A 15,243-nucleotide genomic window follows, 5' to 3' on the forward strand; every position below is an offset into this window, starting at 1 on the left:
CAGCCTGCGGCGGGGACGCGAGGCCCGCGCCCGACTGGGCCCCGCAGGCGCTCCACCCGCACCAGCCCGGAGCGCGGAGTCCCGGCCGCCCTCGGCCACCGGCCTCCTCCTCCGGCGGCCGTTCCTCCGCAGCCAGCCGCCTCACGCGCCCGCGCCGAAGACCGAGACGAGGCGGGAGCCTCGGGAGCGCGAGCGGCCCGCCAGCACGGAGGCCCTCCGGGGTCTTCAGACGGGTCCCCGGTAACCGTCGCCCGGGGAACGCCCCGGAAGTGCGTCACACGCCTGCGCCGGAGAATCCCGTCCGCGCCTGCGCACCAGGGCGGCGGGGGGCGGCGGCGCTCGGCATGGGGGACGCGGAGTCCGAGTCGGAGCAGATCCGTCTGAAGTGTATCCGCAAGGAGGGCTTCTTCACGGTGCCTCCGGAGCACAGGGTGCGTCGGGGGCCGCTCGGGGCGCTCTGCCGGCGGCAGGGCGGGCCTGGAACTCCCTGGGGCTCCTGAGTGTCGCGCTCAAGCGTGGAGGTTTCCGACGCGGGCGGGAACGAGCGTCCCAGAGCTCCTGGCGGCCGGCGCGGGGCCCGGCGGCGGGGCTGATGGGGCTCCGGGGCTGGGGGGCTCCAATGCTGAGGGGCTCTGGGGCTGCGGGACTGGGGGGCCGAGGGCCGGGGCTGGGGGCAGACCCCGGGGCTGTCCCGTGGCCAGCTGCCTGTGAAGAGCGGGCTCTGGGCTCTGGGGGGTTGGGTCGGGGGTCGGGGGTCGACTTGGCCGCCTGCTCTCCTGGTGCGCTGTGAATGGGCCGGGCCGCGCCCCGCCTGGGAGCCGGCCGCTTCCGTGGCGCAGGGGACTGTCCCAGCAGGAGCGGTGTTAGGGCTAGAAGCAAGTAAACGCTCATCACATGGCCGAAGTTGTGCGGGGAGCTCTAACCCGTGGTGTAACGGTCACCGGTGCCAGCCTCCGATTCCCGGTGTGGCTGCAAGTGGAGGGGGCTGTTACAGCAGGACCTAGAGCTTCCAAAAGCAGCGGGGGCGGCGGCATGAAGCCGCGGGGAGGCTGGTGTGCAGCACACTGATAAGGGTTTGGAAGCTTCGCACGTGGGTGCCTTGAAGAGCCCCCTTTGGACAAAATAAGCATTTTTTCCTAGATAAAGTATCTTATTTGCTGCTTGAACGTAGCAGACGGAAGGCAAAGTGGCTAGTGGACAGGCCTCTGCATACGGCCCTGTCGTGTGGTCCGGTCAGCGGCGGTTACAGGGCGGGGAGAGTGAAGCTTGGGGGTATGGAGTCGTCGTTGGAGCTCTGGGGGCTGGGCCGGGCTGTACCCGGCACTCTGAGAGGCCGGTCAGGGTCACGAACGCTCAGTGGCGGTCTTCGGGCCATGGTGCATCCCCCAACACGCAGCAGGTGCCCGCTGCATTCCCAGGACCGCCGGGTGTGATGGGAGCCCAGACACCCAGAGGAGCACCCCCGCGTGGCGCTTCGGTCTGCGGAAATAGCAGCACTTCAGAGGAAGAATTGTGTCCAGCTTGGGGGCAGCTTGCAGGACGTTCTGCTGGGCTGGTCCGTGGGACTAGGATTCTGACGTGCAGAGAGACAGGGAAGCCTGGCGTGCCCACCTGGAATGTCGGGGCAGCGCCACAGAGATGAGAAACAGCGCGACTCGGCCCCGCCAGGAGTCCTCCAGGAGAGAATGTGAGGAAGAACTGGGGAAGAGGAGCCCGAAGCCCCCTGTGGAAGGCGCTCGGTGCCGGTGGTTCCGACCTGTCCGCCGAGTGGTAGGACGGAATGAGATGGAGGCTGATGGCGGAGAAGGCCAGAGGGGCTGCGGGAATGGGAGCTTTGCTGCATGCGCTTCTAGCCAAGGGGACATGCCTGTCCAGTCCGTAGGCAAGAGTCCCTCGTCACGCAGGCGTGTTAGCATACGGGCCTTCTGCTAGGAGTGCAGCCCCAGAAGCAGTGGCTCGAGTGTGGGCTTGAGGGGAGCCTGGGTGGCTCAGTCAGTCAAGCGTCCAGCCTTTTTTTTAAAAGATTTTAATTTGGGCCGGGTGGACCATGAGCAGGGGCGGGGCAGGGGCAGAAGGAGAAGCAGGCTCCCCACTGAACAGGAAGCCCGATGTGGGGCTCGATCCCAGAACCCTGGGATCAGGACCTGAGCTGAAGGCAGATGCTTCACCAACGGAGCCCCCCAGGCGCCCTGAGTATTCAGGCTCTGTGCTGGCCTGGAGCTGGCTCAGAATTCTCCCATTTTTCTCTCCCCTAACATCCAGGGAGAGAGAGCTATTTTCCACAAGGTAGGGCCAGGCACTCGCTATCTGTCTTGTAGATCTACCTGCACTTGGTCCAAATCCCACCTGCTTCCGAGATGGAAAGGAGTGGGCGGCCAACTTCCTTTGATCAGGAAGTCCCTTCCTTGAAGCCCTTGTCCTCTCTGCTCACATCCCGATGGCCAAAGTGGACTGAAACGGACTTGCCTAGCTGCAAAATACAATGGTGGGAAATACAGCCACCGGCTGGGTAGCCACGTGCCCCCGGGCTGTTCCCTAACTCAGAGGAAGAAGTACTGTTGGGTGTTGGGGTCAGTTAGTCTCTGCCACAGAAGCGTTTCCACTGTGTTTGGTGGAAGCTTTGTCCATCTCTGGAGCATAATTCAGACTGGTGCTGCTCAGTTTTTTCTGACGGTGGAAATGTTTCTTTCTGTGGACTCTTGATCTTGGGGGGGTTGTGAATTAAAGCCCTACGTTGGCTGTGGACCCTACTTAGAAAAAAAAGAAGAAGAAATGTTGCTTTCTGACTTGTCCAGGATGGTTACCATGAGCCATGTGGCACCGAGGAGCACGACACACATGGCAGCTGAGGAAATGAAATTTTACTGTTAATTCTTACTAGCCAGATGTGGCCAGTGGTTGTCGTTTGTGGACAGCATACTCTGGACCGTGGGATTGGAAGGGAGAAGGCTGTCTGCGGTGGAGCCTGCCGGGTGTCTGCGGCCGAGTAGCATCTTTGCTCTTTTCTGACCTGAATGCCCAAGCGTGTGGCTCTCCTCGTTTGGTGAGCAGAACACGAGTGAGCGCCTCGGTTAGGGTTAAGTGTTGAGTATCCTCCTCTAGTTGTTCCTTTAGCTGCCCAAGCCCTGCCCTGCCGGCCCCTCTGTCTTTCAGCTGGGACGGTGTCGGAGCGTGAAGGAGTTTGAGAAGCTGAACCGCATCGGGGAAGGCACCTATGGCATTGTGTGTAAGTGGCCAAGATGGGCGTCCTTGGGCGCAGGGGACTGTCCCAGCAGGAGCGGTGTTAGGGCTAGAAGCAAGTAAACGCTCATCACATGGCCGAAGTTGTGCGGGGAGCTCTAACCCGTGGTGTAACGGTCACCGGTGCCAGCCTCCGATTCCCGGTGTGGCTGCAAGTGGAGGGGGCTGTTACAGCAGGACCTAGAGCTTCCAAAAGCAGCGGGGGCGGCGGCATGAAGCCGCGGGGAGGCTGGTGTGCAGCACACTGATAAGGGTTTGGAAGCTTCGCACGTGGGTGCCTTGAAGAGCCCCCTTTGGACAAAATAAGCATTTTTTCCTAGATAAAGTATCTTATTTGCTGCTTGAACGTAGCAGACAGAAGGCAAAGTGGTGACCTCCATCCTGACTCTAAGGAGGAAAACTTGGAGGAAGCTCCTTGGAACTAGCACCCTGTACCCAGCTGTACCCAGCTGAGGGGAGAGGACTCCACAGAGAGCATGTGTGTACTGGGGCTGGCAGTGCGGCTTGCACAGTTGGACCTAGTGTCCCTGGGCATGCAGTTACCAAGAAGAAGAGAATGGGGAACCCCCAGAGTTCCCAACGAGGCCCCTGTGTGGCTTAAGGGTGTGTGGTGCGGGATCAAGTAAGATTTCATCATGGGTGAGCTTCCGTTCCAGATCGGGCCCGGGACACCCAGACGGACGAGATCGTTGCCCTGAAGAAGGTTCGGATGGACAAGGAGAAGGATGGTGAGCCCGCGTGGGAGGGGCAGAAAGGCGCCAGTTCTCCGAGGCCGACCTCTGGCCTGAGCACCTCATTTTGAGAGCCACGACGTTAGGGTTAAAGGGGTCCTGTTTCTGGGAGGCCGTAGGCTGGCCTTGCCTCTCCTGTCCTTCCCCGGCCCCTTGCCCTCACCCCTGTATTCCAGGCCTTAGCTCCCCTGCAGCTCGCCTTCTCCCTCCGTGTGGTGGCGGCCCTACCTTCTGTCTCTGCCCTCACCCCTCCACCCTGCCCTCCCTGCCTCAGGTCGGGCTGGCAGCCCCTGTGCTCCACACACCCCTGATTTCTACCCCCCAGCACCGTCCTGGCTGCCTCTGCTGGCAGGGCCTTGCTGGGCTCCGTGTGGACCCGTGTCCTGTTGAGTGGTCAGTACAGAGGGATGCTGTCTCACTTGACTGCCTGAAGGAAGAGTTAAAGGTTCATGTTCAGGTGGTCTTGATTGTCTCTGAGGTTGTGGGCAGAGCCCTGCTCGGGTAGGGGCGCAGCTCACTGAGGAGGCTCTCTGGCTGCAGGGGTCCCCATCAGCAGCCTTCGAGAGATCACCCTGCTCCTGCGCCTTCGCCATCCGAATATCGTGGAGCTGAAGGAAGTGGTTGTGGGGAACCACCTGGAAAGGTAGGCGGTCTGCTGGTCCTCTGCACTGGGCCCTGCCGAGCCTGCCCTGCCCGTCTCCTCCCTGTGCGCCATCCACACGAGATTCATGCCTCCTGCAACCCCTTTGGCCTGCCTGGGAGGATGTGCGAGGTGCTCTGTGTCTTCCCCTTTTCTTGCAGCATCTTTCTGGTGATGGGTTATTGTGAGCAAGACCTGGCCAGCCTTCTGGAGAACATGCCGACTCCCTTCTCTGAGGCCCAGGTGTGAGGCCGGAGGGCCTGGAGTGGAGGCATCGTCCCAGCTACCCTGTGGCACATTTAACTGATGCCTCCTGCTTTTTGAGTAGGTCAAGTGCATTGTGCTGCAAGTGCTCCGAGGCCTCCAGTACCTGCATCAGAACTTCATCATCCACAGGTAGGAGGGGCCCCAGGTGGGGAGGAAGGCAGGAGTCTGAGGAGGGTGGGGCCTGAAGGGACGTTTGTCTGGAGGGCAGGTTTGTGACCCATGGGAAGGGAGACTGCCAGTCCTGGCCCCTGGAGAGGAAATGACCTGGCCTCAGTGCAGTTCTGTAAATGTTCCTTGGGGCAAGATCCAGGCCCAAACAGCACCTGCTTTCCCCCAGGGGAGCTGACGATGTGTGCATAGTCAAAGCTATGAGAAATCCTGCAGTGGACAGATCCCTCCTGGAGTCTCGTCACACAGACCAGGACAGTAGGGGACCTTCCAGGCTCAGGGCAGGACCGTGCAAGCAGCAGCTTCTTGCGTCTTGTGGCAGTTCGTACAGCCCTGGGTGGGGAACGGGCACAGGACTGGGTGTCAGGCCCGAGACAGGTCCTGAGAGCTGGTCCTCCAGCTGCACGTTGGCCTTAAGTGCCCACCGTCCCCGTGTTTACCAAATTCCAACAGGGGACGTATAGGACAATATTCTGAGTCTGCCCGTGATGGTGACAACCCAGGTGCCCGTGGGGCCCGTGTCCTGGGGATCACTGATGTTCGGTTTCTGTCCCAGGGACCTGAAGGTGTCCAACTTACTCATGACCGATAAGGGCTGTGTGAAGACAGGTGGGTGCTGGGTGCCGGCGCTGTGGCCGGGGTCTGTGGGAGGCCACCTGGAGCGGGGAGCAGGCCAGTGCTTGCCAGTCCCCTGAGGGCAAAGAGCTGGTTCGCACACGGAAGCTCCTTAGCGCGCACACGCCACCATCCCCCCCCCATCCCGCCGGGTGACACTGCCTTTCCTGCCTCTCTGCCTTTGTCACAGCGGATTTCGGCCTGGCCCGGGCCTATGGCATCCCAGTGAAGCCGATGACCCCCAAGGTGGTCACGCTCTGGTGAGTCCCTCAGGATGAGCGTGTGTGGTGGAGGCAGTTTTGGGGGTGATTGTGCTGAAGCAGCACAAGGATCCTGAGGGCTGTGGAGCCTCAGACGGCCGCCCACACTCAAGCTGGGTTGAGGACAACTTCCCGAGACAGCGGGGCTCTCGGGGGGACACGACATCGTGGCAGAGTGGGAGGGCCCTGCCTGGTTCTGAGCCCTGTCCGGCTTCTGTCTCTGGAATGGGGGGGTTTGCGCAGCTAACTGTTGTTTTTTCTCACGTGCTTTTAAGAAGCACAGACCGGGGTTGTCGTTAACAATAGAGTGTTGAAGCCCTCTGTCTCGCACCATGCGGCAGCCAGCTCTGCCCCCGCACTGGGCTGACGTAGACCCGGAGGAGCCGCCCAGCAAAGCTGTTGGTACCGGGCGCGTCGCCCCCATTAGTGGGCTGAGAGGATGAGGCGGTCTGAGCTGGGGTTGGCCGTCCGGAGCCCCGGCTGCCTCGGGCTGTCAGGAAGGCTGGTGGAGGCCCAGGCTTGACTGCAGGGGACAAGGGGGAGTGCTTGTGTTTGCAGGTACCGAGCCCCCGAACTGCTTTTGGGAACCACCACGCAGACCACCAGCATCGACATGTGGTGAGATGTGAACGTGTCTCCCGGGGCCTGGGGGATGGACTGGGGCGGGTCCCGTGGGCGCTGGCAGGGGCAGGGCTGGGGTCTTTGCCAGCCTCCCAGCGTCCAGAGGAGGGGGAAGGCTGAAGCCTGGGATCCCAAGAGGAAGCAAGAGAACGTAGCTTCCACAGAAGAAAGGCCCTGCCCTCATGGTCGCCCAGAGGGGCCATTTGGGACGGGGTTGCGTCCCATCGTGACCTCCTCCCAAGCTCCACCCGGTCCTGACCCAGCCCTTGGCCTCAGTAGAGGTGCATGAGGTAAGGCCTGCTGTCCTCTGCAGGGCCATGGGCTGCATCCTGGCCGAGCTGCTGGCCCACAAGCCCCTTCTCCCCGGCACGTCCGAGATCCACCAGGTGGACCTGATTGTGCAGCTGCTGGGCACGCCCAGTGAGAACATCTGGCCAGTGAGTGCCTGGCCTCTGCTCTCACCCGCCCCCCTGCCCGGGTCAGCCCCATGCTCAGCTCCTGGTCCCTGCAGGGGTTTTCCAGGCTGCCACTGGTGGGTCAGTACAGCCTGAGGAAGCAGCCATACAACAACCTCAAACACAAGTTCCCGTGGCTCTCAGAGGCTGGCCTGCGCCTTCTCAACTTCCTCTTCATGTACGACCCCAAGAAAAGGTGCTGACCTGACCTGTGGTTAGGAATGGGGACCCCTCCACCTCGAGCCCTCGGGAGGGGTTTTCAGAACTCCGGCCGTGCTGCCACAGAGATGCCCCTCCCCAGACACAAACACACAGACATGGAGGACTAGGCCCCCAGTTCGGGTGGTCCCTGCCCACCCAGGTCATGGAGTCCGTTCTGGGTTTCTCATCTGTTTCTGGGCCCCAGACCCCTGCTGGCCACTTGCCTTTTATGCCAGAGGCTGCGGAGCTGGGTGGGTATGAGGGAAACCAGCCTCAGTGGCAGCCGCGGTTCTGTTGACATGGAGGCCTTCTCTCCAGGGCAACGGCCAGCGATGGCTTGGAGAGCTCGTACTTCAAGGAGAAGCCCCTGCGTGAGTCTCCCACACAGCCCCCGACCTCCACTGATCCCCACAGGGGCTTCTCTTGTGGCCCTTTCTGTCTGGGGTGTGTGTATTGGGGCACAGCCTCACTCGGCTCCTCGAGCCCCTGAGGGGTGGTGCGGCAGACCCTGGGCGGGCAGGGGCTGTGTGCTGAGGCCCATGTGGGTGCTATTTGGCCACAGAGACTGTTCCCTGAGGGGAGTGGAGGGAAAGGGGACCCTAGGCCTCATCACAGATGCACAGTGGGGTTCTCAGACCCAAATGCACTCCTCCCCGCAGCCTGTGAGCCGGAGCTCATGCCCACCTTCCCCCACCACCGCAACAAGCGGGCCGTCCCGGCCGCGTCTGAGGGTCAGGGCAAGCGCTGTAAGCCGTGACAGGTGGGGCCCCTCTGCTCGGCCGGCACGACCGTGGTGCACAGCGGTGAACAGCAGTCAAACGGGGAGGCCTCTGCGGTCCAGGCTCACAGGGCTGCTGGGATCCAGCCCCTCCAGCCGGTGGAGACCAGCACGCTGCTCCAGCTGATCATACCCCTTCCCCAGAAGAACAGGGAGTGGATGTGGGTGGGTGTGCCCTGAAGGGGCGGGACGCTCCTGGACACCTGTTGCCATGGCCTCAGCTGGTAAAAGCTCAGGACCCTCCCTTCCCAGAAGGAAACATCTGCTGGGCCCAATTCAGTGGCTGTTGCTGGCTTGGGATGCAGAGACCCTGCATGGTTGCTTGTCCCCTCCTGATCACCAGGATCTGTCCGGGGAAGGGAGAGGCTGTGGTGCATCACCCCCTCCCCAGGCGCATTCTGAGAGCTGGTGCACTCAGAATGGGAAGGAGAGATCGGGTGTGGGTCATACCCCACCTGATAGGCTGTCCCTCTCCCCACACTGAGGCCCAGAGGGGAAGGGGCACAAGCTGGTGCTAACAGGAACTCCAAGAGATAAAAGGTTTTCTTACAGGCGTGAGCAGGTTGTGTCTTTTAATGAACTTTAATGTTCTGACTCATGTGACATGACGGTGGTTCTCTGAGTGCTGGGGAGAAAGGGAGATGGACAAGCAGTTGGGGGCCAAGCGCCACACCTTTCCCTCTAGTCCTGTGGCTAAATAGTTCCCAGGGGAAGGGGCTCTGCCCGCCTGTCTTGGCCTTGAGAGTCTGCCTCAGCAGGTGACTGCTGGAGAGCGTGGCCACGTCTTTACCCCTAGACACAGCATTCTCGGGAGAGGCCCGCGTGCCTCCAGCCCTGCCTGCCGGAGCCTGTGTGGCAGAAAGCCAGCAGCAGGTGGCTCACGGGCTGCTGACCTGACTGCACCGTGAGGGCAGTCATGCAGCCTGTCCAGGCTCCACTAGCTGCTTCCTTCCCCTGCTGCCTGTGCTCTGGGCTTTTGGGGAGCCTTCTCACTGCTTTGAGATCAGATCATTTCTTCCCCCACATGTGGACCAAACTTCCCGGTGCAGCCGGTCTCAAGCCAGGCCTCAGCTTATTCAGCACCGGCTTAGGACATCATTAGGCAAGGGGCTAGGTCAGCCGTGGGCCTGGCAGAGACCCCAGACTGGCCACAGTAGTGCTCCATGGCCCCCAATGACACCCCTGTGAGGAGAATCTCCCCTGGGCACAGGGGAAGCCGTGTTCTGAGGGACAGCGGTAGGGATCAGGTCAAGAGCTGCAGACTGAGTGCTGGGCTCTACAGTGGGACGGGGAAGGACAGAAAGAGGAGGAGGGGCCCACATTGGCTCTAGGCTTGGCGGTGAGACTCCTCCACGCAGCACATTTGGACACAGGCCTGGATGCTGGGTGCAGGGGTAGGCAGCAGGCCAGACCAAGGCAAGAGCTTCTCATGGAAGACAGGACCCCACCTCCTGCCTGGTGAAGCCTGATTCCCCACCTTGCTGTGCCCAGGAGTCCCCAAGGGGCAGGGTGGCCGGGGGCTTAGGCCTGAAGAGTGATGAGGCCCAGAGAAGCACCACAGAAACAGTCTCTGGAAGGCCCTTGATGCAGGGCCTGCCTGGGCTTAAGGTTGGGCCCCGGGTCCATCATAGAGCAGGGTGTCCACCTGTGCACGCCGCAGCCAGAGGTGCCGCTGGGCATCACTGAGCAGCGGGCGGAGTGCGTGGCCTGGACGGCAGGTGGGCAGGGCAGCACAGTGGGGCGCATGCAGCTGGCGACACGTGTCACAGCAGAGGCCAGGCAGGGCCCCCGGAGCTAGGCAGCTATGCACCTGGTAGCCAGGGGACTGGGGGCTGGCCTGCCCGGGGCTCCCTGGGGTTTGGGGGGCAGCCATGTCTCCAGGCTGACTCAGCAGCTCTCGCCGCAGGGAGAGGAAGGAGAAGGCCGCAGGCTCGGGCTCCAGCTCCTCCTCCAACGCCCCATAGGGTGGGCTGCCGGCTTGCGGCAGCACCTCAGCCTCCCCCAGGGGCTCCCAGCCCCCGCCTCCGGCTCCCCACAGTTTGGCGCTCTGCTCCCAGAGCGCAGGGCCACAGGCCAGCTCGGGGGGTGGGGAGTCAGGGCCTGGGGAGGCCCCCCCATACAGGCTGGCTTCCTCCGAGCCCTCATCTTCCTGCAGGTCCCGGTAGAGGTCCAGAGGAGTCCGGTAGACAGTTGGGGAGCCCCGGGGGGGCAGAGGTGGTGGCTCCTCTTCCCGGGCCAGCCGCTGCTGCAGCCAGGCCACACAGGAGGCCACATCCGCACTGGCCCGCCGGGCCTGCAGCAGCTCCTCAGCTGGCAGCACGCTGGTGCCCAGACGTGCGAGCACCTCACCCAGGATCTCACACTCCAGCCGGAGGGCAAAGCAGCCCAGGGCCACCTGCACCAGCTGGCAGGCGGGGGGCAGGGCAGCCATCATGAGGCGGTGGTTGTCCCTGGGCACGTAGCCCATCTTCTGGAAGCTCTGGAGGAGGAGGTCCTCTGAGAGCGCGCCCTTGAGCACATGTACATAGCCCCCTGAAAAGGTCTGCAGAGGAGGGTTCCGGTCAGCAGCAGCGCGCCCGAGACCCGACCCACACTCTGGCTCCTCCTAGCCTTGGCTTCCCCACAGAACCAGGCCACTCCCGGCTGGGCTGTCACTCCCTTCAGAAGGGGTGCCCAACACACGCTCCGACCCACCCCTGCAGACCCGTTTTCGTGGCCGGGGCAGGCCCAGCTTAGAAATCCAAACAAGGTAAAGAGCCTCCACGTTCAGAAATCTAAATTCAGTGGCACCTCGGGTCTCGGGTCTCCGTCAGGTGAGCTCTTACCCCCAATTAGGTCTGTGATCCCATCAGGTCCTACACGGGGCCTCGGGCTCACCAGGGAGTCTGCTTCTGCCCCTCCTCCCCACCCCCGCTCCTGCTCACTCACTCTCTCAAATCTTAAAAACAGAACACCTCACTTCCCTCGGGGTCCCCACTGCCTGTCATCCCGGGGGCTTTGCTGGGATTGGGTCGTTCAGATACAAATGGGGCTGCTTATCTGCTGTTCTGAACCCCACCTTCCCTCTTCCTGTCCGGGAGCCTTTCCCCACCGGGACAGCTTAGCCAGTCGTTCTTCCCAGCTGTGAAGCCTTCTACCGGGTAGACGGAGCATCGTACTTTGTGGAGGCTCTAATGTGCGGCTGAGCTGGAAACCCGGGAGGCCAGATTTTCGGAAAGTGCCCTCCAGGCTGCAGTCCTGTGAGGGCCTGGAGGGCTTGGAGGATGACAGTCCTGTGTCACTCCCAGTTCTAAAATTCCAGAACTCTGGGATGCTGTCAGCATTCCTCTGCTCTCAGCTCCTGGGGACACCTCCCGTAGACGGAGCGCTGCTGAGGGCAGGGACTGTCCCCGGGGGGTTGCCTTCACCCGTCTCAGCAGACCTGGGCCCTGCACAGGGTAACTGGCACAAAGCCACATAGCCGAGAGGAAGCAGAACCAGGTCCCAACCATGTCTGCCCGACTCCAAAGCCCAGGAGCACCTCAAGTGCAGGCCTGTCCGCTCTGTTCTTGGCTACCTGTAGATCTGGGGCTTGAGGGTGCCTCCGACCCTGTTAATCTGAATGAACATGGCCTAGAACCTCTGACCACCAGGTGTCCCCATGAAGCAGTGAGCGCCAGAGCTCACCTCTGGCGAGGGAGAGGAGGAGAGAAGGGTGGGGTGAGAAAGCGGGGAGGGGGGGGTGGGGAGGGAGAGAGAGGGAGGCTGCTGCTGCCATGGCAACCAGTGGAGGCGGGCTCGCCCACGTGCCCAATGACATCAGCACCTTCCTACTCTTCCAAATTAGCTTCGAGGGCCAAACGTCTGCCCCCTCCTGCAGGCCAGCAGCTTACCCCATGGGGTGATCAGTGCAGACCCTGGGGTGTGCAGGGCCTCCAGCCCCTACCTACTTCACAGGGGATATGCCCACCCGAAGTCGTCCTCTATAAATGGGGACATGGAAGGATCAGGGTGGCCGTGGAACATCAAGTCCCTTCTATGCCCCTGTCCTGGGATTTCTGTGCTGCAGGGGCTGTGGGGCCACTTTGGGGGAGGGCAGTGATTCAAGCTTTGTGGAGCAAGGATCTCCCCAGGGTGCGAGCACCTGGGGCAGGTGGCCTCCGCCCACACCCTGTTTTTCAGCCCTGGGACTGCCGGGTGGGTGGGGGGACGACCTTGGTCAAAGCTGCCCCAAAGTGCCCCAAATCCCTTCTGAGCCCCGGAGACCCAGCCAGCTCTGAAGACCTCTGAAATCCCTGTTCCAGTGGTAGCCTCTGCCCCCACCGTACACAGCAACCCAAGCAGGGGCGCCGCCTCCGCCCGGCGCCCTACCTTGATGGTGGAGAACTCCTTCCTCCAGGGCAGCAGGTACAGGTGCACAGCAGCCAGCTCCAGCAGCTCGAAGGCGCGGGCCAAGCCACGCAGCGCGGGGGCCAGGTCAGCGCGGCCCCACAGACCGTCGGTGAGCAGCGCCAGCGCGTCGTCCTGCAGCGCCCCGTGCAGGTCGAAGTCTTCCACCAGGATCTGCCACAGCACCGCGCGCAGCGATGGGTCCCCACAGACGCCCGCGCGGCCGCGCCGCAGCTCGCGCTCCAGGCACAGGCGGTAGTCCTCGGACAGCGAGCTGCTGCCCATCCTGGCGGGCGGGGGTACGGGATCAGGAACCAGGCCTCTCCCCGCCGGCTGTGCGCCACCCCCCACCAGCCACATATGCCCCCTCCGGCCTGGCGACCCCGTCCCCTCCGGCTGCGCGGCCCCCCATGCCCCCGCATCCACATGTCCCCTACAGCGCGGCGACCTCGCCCACTTAGCAGCTCCGAACCGAGACCCCCCCACCTCGGCCACCAGATCGTGCCGTGGGCCCCGCGAGCGACCGCTCTACCTGTCGGTCCCCAGCGGAGCCCAATCGCCCGCCTCTCAGACCTGTCCAGCCGCCGCGCTCTTCCGCCGCCGGCGGCTCCGCCCATCGGCCTCGGCCGTGACGCTAGGGGCGGGGCTTGCGTCGGGCACCGCCCCCTTGGCTTACCCGGGCGGGGGCGGGGCTGGGGGCGGGGCCTTGTGCCGTCCGGCCGAGCACCTGCCCCCGCATCTGCAGCCTCCCCGGCGCCCGCGGCTCGCGGCGGATCCTGGGGCGGGACCGCGGGCCGGCGCTCGGCGGGCGCCCGCGGGAACGTGCGTCCCAGCTGCCCCTCGCTCCGAGCTAGGCCCTCGCAGCGCCAGCCGGGGAAGCAGGTGCTCCTCGCGCGCCCCGGACCGGGCCCAGAGCTCCCCGTGCGCACGGGGCGTGCGGTTCGGCGCGGTTATGCAGCCTCGGGTGGGTGCGGCGGCCTCAGAGTCTTTCTGTGGTTCCAGATTTCTGGTCCCTGCGAGCAGCCTCTGGGGGGGCCCGGAGGCGGGGTCAGGCCCCTCCCTAACTAGGCCGGCCTCGGTTCCAGGCGCCTGACCCGCGCGCTAAGGCCACTCGTGCGGAGGCGGGATGGGAGAAATTTAGTGCTTGGGGGATCGCAGCTCAGTGCAAGGAAGGTCTTCTGTGGACCCTCCTCCCTGGTCAGGTTCTGCCCCTTGACTTCTGGGCCCCTCAGAAGTGGGACCAGAGATGGGACCCGCCTGGGAGTTTTTTCTCTTAATAAAGAATTTTCACCTGGCATTTCCCTGCGGGTGTGTCTTCAGATCCTTCAAATGGGACTTTCAGAAAAACACTGTAACCGAGCTGGGGATCTTGAGACGCTTTGCGGACCACCGCTCAGCACAGAGGCATTTCCCGTACTGAACCCTGCCCTAGGGCCACACCCGCCCCGAGGAGCCTGCTAACTTCTGGTCATCTCTCCGGCTTGTCCGCAGAAGGCTGGAGCTTCCCCACTCTCTTCCGTTCGCCGCTGAATTCATCGGGTCTCCGGCCGGGAGGCCTCGGGGATTGTTCATCCGTGGCCGCGGCCCCCAGCCCTGCGATGACTGTTACCGCCCCGTGCAGAGTCACAGGACTGACTGGGTCTTCAACTCCAGGGAGATGGGGTTCTGATGCCGCTGTGTGGGACTCGGGGCGACTCCTCTCAGCTGCTGCTTGCTACTCTAGGGCACGCGTGACTCTTCTCTGTGGGTCACCTGAACCCGGGCAGGTCTTCGCACTGTTTCCACCCATAGAATGGAAGTGATATTGTTTGGCTTCCCAGGTTAACTCCTTAAAACGCCTTGTTGTCTTGAGCTGTTTGCTCTTGGAATCCAGCCATCTTCTTGTGGGAGAGCCGGCAGCACATGGAGAGACCTTGCCCTGGGCTGAATAATGTCCCCCAGATCCACAACCCCCTAGAACCTGGGAATGGGCACTTGTTTGGAAACAGATTGTTTGCAGATATAATCGTTAGGGTGAAGTCATGCTGAGCTAGGACAGGCCCTAAATCCCAAATGACTGATGCTGTTGTAAGAAGACAGGAGTCCAGACACAGCCCGTGGGGAGAAGGCCCGTGGCGATGGAGGCGGAGGCTGGGGCTCTGCCTACAGCTACCAGCCCAGGACTGCAGGAGCCAGGAAGCTGAACGGGGCAGGCCAGGGTTCTGCTCTAGGACTCTGAGGGAGTAGGGTTCCACCAGCATCTTGAATTCTGGCCTGCAGAACTCGAATAAATTTCTGGTTTTTCACAGCACTGAGTTTATGGCTGCAAGAGGAAAGGAAAAAAAGAAGGCCTCACCTGATTCTGGGAATGGAGCTGAGTCCTGACTGAGGTCCTAGCTCTCGACAAAGCTCTGGATGATTCCAGTCTCTGACATTGGGTCACCCAACCTGGAAACTGACCTAGTTGATGCTGGGGGTGCAGAGATGGGCTGTCCCCACTGAACCATGGAAGGGTCACAAGCAAAGTACAGGACTCCTATTGTGTTGAAGGCGGGGGGGGGGGGAGGTCGTTGCGCAGCAGGCCGTGGTGGGCCAGGAGCCGAGCCTCTCTCACTCCACCTCCACCCTCCTGGGGCTGGATGCGGCGTTGTCTGACTCCCTCTGTGTCCATGCCTCTTGTGACCTGGTCGGAGGGTCATTTGGCATTTGCGTTGGCCCAGGACTGCAGCTCGTTCTCGAAGCTGCTGCCCAGTACACCCCACCCTGGGTGTACGGTTTCCAGCTCCTATTTGCCACCATGCTCAGCTTTGCCCAGGTTTGGATTTTACCTGTGTAGTGCACGTGAAATTCTACCTTGTTACTGTGTTAATTTGCACTTCTTGATTTTTAGAGTTTTTAACACTTTTGGTGCTAATTCACT

The 15,243-nt window shown here is 62.3% G+C and overlaps 2 protein-coding genes across 6 annotated transcripts in view; one reads left to right on the plus strand and one right to left on the minus strand.

The window, feature by feature from the left end:
- CDK10 (cyclin dependent kinase 10) overlaps positions 1 to 8,336 on the plus strand; it is an 18,841-nt gene extending 10,505 nt beyond the window's left edge. The window contains exons 1-13 of one of the 4 annotated variants that reach the window (XM_032326503.1): positions 256 to 431; positions 3,154 to 3,226; positions 3,897 to 3,968; positions 4,512 to 4,614; positions 4,773 to 4,854; positions 4,940 to 5,007; positions 5,603 to 5,655; positions 5,852 to 5,921; positions 6,480 to 6,539; positions 6,856 to 6,979; positions 7,054 to 7,193; positions 7,517 to 7,569; positions 7,858 to 8,336. In XM_032326503.1, coding sequence (XP_032182394.1) covers positions 345 to 431; positions 3,154 to 3,226; positions 3,897 to 3,968; positions 4,512 to 4,614; positions 4,773 to 4,854; positions 4,940 to 5,007; positions 5,603 to 5,655; positions 5,852 to 5,921; positions 6,480 to 6,539; positions 6,856 to 6,979; positions 7,054 to 7,193; positions 7,517 to 7,569; positions 7,858 to 7,955 — 1,083 coding nt within the window. In that variant the 5' untranslated portion in view covers positions 256 to 344 and the 3' untranslated portion in view covers positions 7,956 to 8,336. The other 3 variants (XM_032326504.1, XM_032326506.1, XM_032326505.1) reach the window with 3 other exon arrangements.
- Positions 8,337 to 8,437: 101 nt separating this feature from the next.
- SPATA2L (spermatogenesis associated 2 like) lies at positions 8,438 to 13,009 on the minus strand. Of its 2 annotated transcripts, none has more exons than XM_032326497.1 (3): positions 12,877 to 13,009; positions 12,327 to 12,630; positions 8,438 to 10,518 (listed from the first exon to the last, which is right to left on the minus strand). In XM_032326497.1, exons 2-3 carry the CDS (start codon positions 12,627 to 12,629, stop codon positions 9,580 to 9,582), a joined length of 1,242 nt encoding a protein of 413 aa, XP_032182388.1. In that variant the 5' UTR covers position 12,630; positions 12,877 to 13,009; the 3' UTR covers positions 8,438 to 9,579. The 2 variants fall into 2 exon arrangements, with proteins under 2 accessions (XP_032182388.1, XP_032182387.1); XM_032326496.1 differs by having other exon boundaries at positions 12,918 to 12,976.
- Positions 13,010 to 15,243: the final 2,234 nt, after the last annotated feature.

Source organism: Mustela erminea, chromosome 19 (genome assembly GCF_009829155.1).
Source record: "Mustela erminea isolate mMusErm1 chromosome 19, mMusErm1.Pri, whole genome shotgun sequence".
NCBI lineage: Eukaryota > Metazoa > Chordata > Mammalia > Carnivora > Mustelidae > Mustela > Mustela erminea.

Bases quoted from the DNA above. Each gene is read 5' to 3' on its own strand.
- SPATA2L (XM_032326496.1), bottom strand. From the start codon at position 12,961: ATGGGCGGAGCCGCCGGCGGCGGAAGAGCGCGGCGGCTGGACAG. The intron at 12,631-12,917 runs GTCTGAGAGGCG...CCCGCCCGCCAG, and splicing joins AGAGCGCGGCGGCTGGACAG to GATGGGCAGCAGCTCGCTGT. The intron at 10,519-12,326 runs GTAGGGCGCCGG...CCTCCTCTGCAG, and splicing joins AGGAGTTCTCCACCATCAAG to ACCTTTTCAGGGGGCTATGT.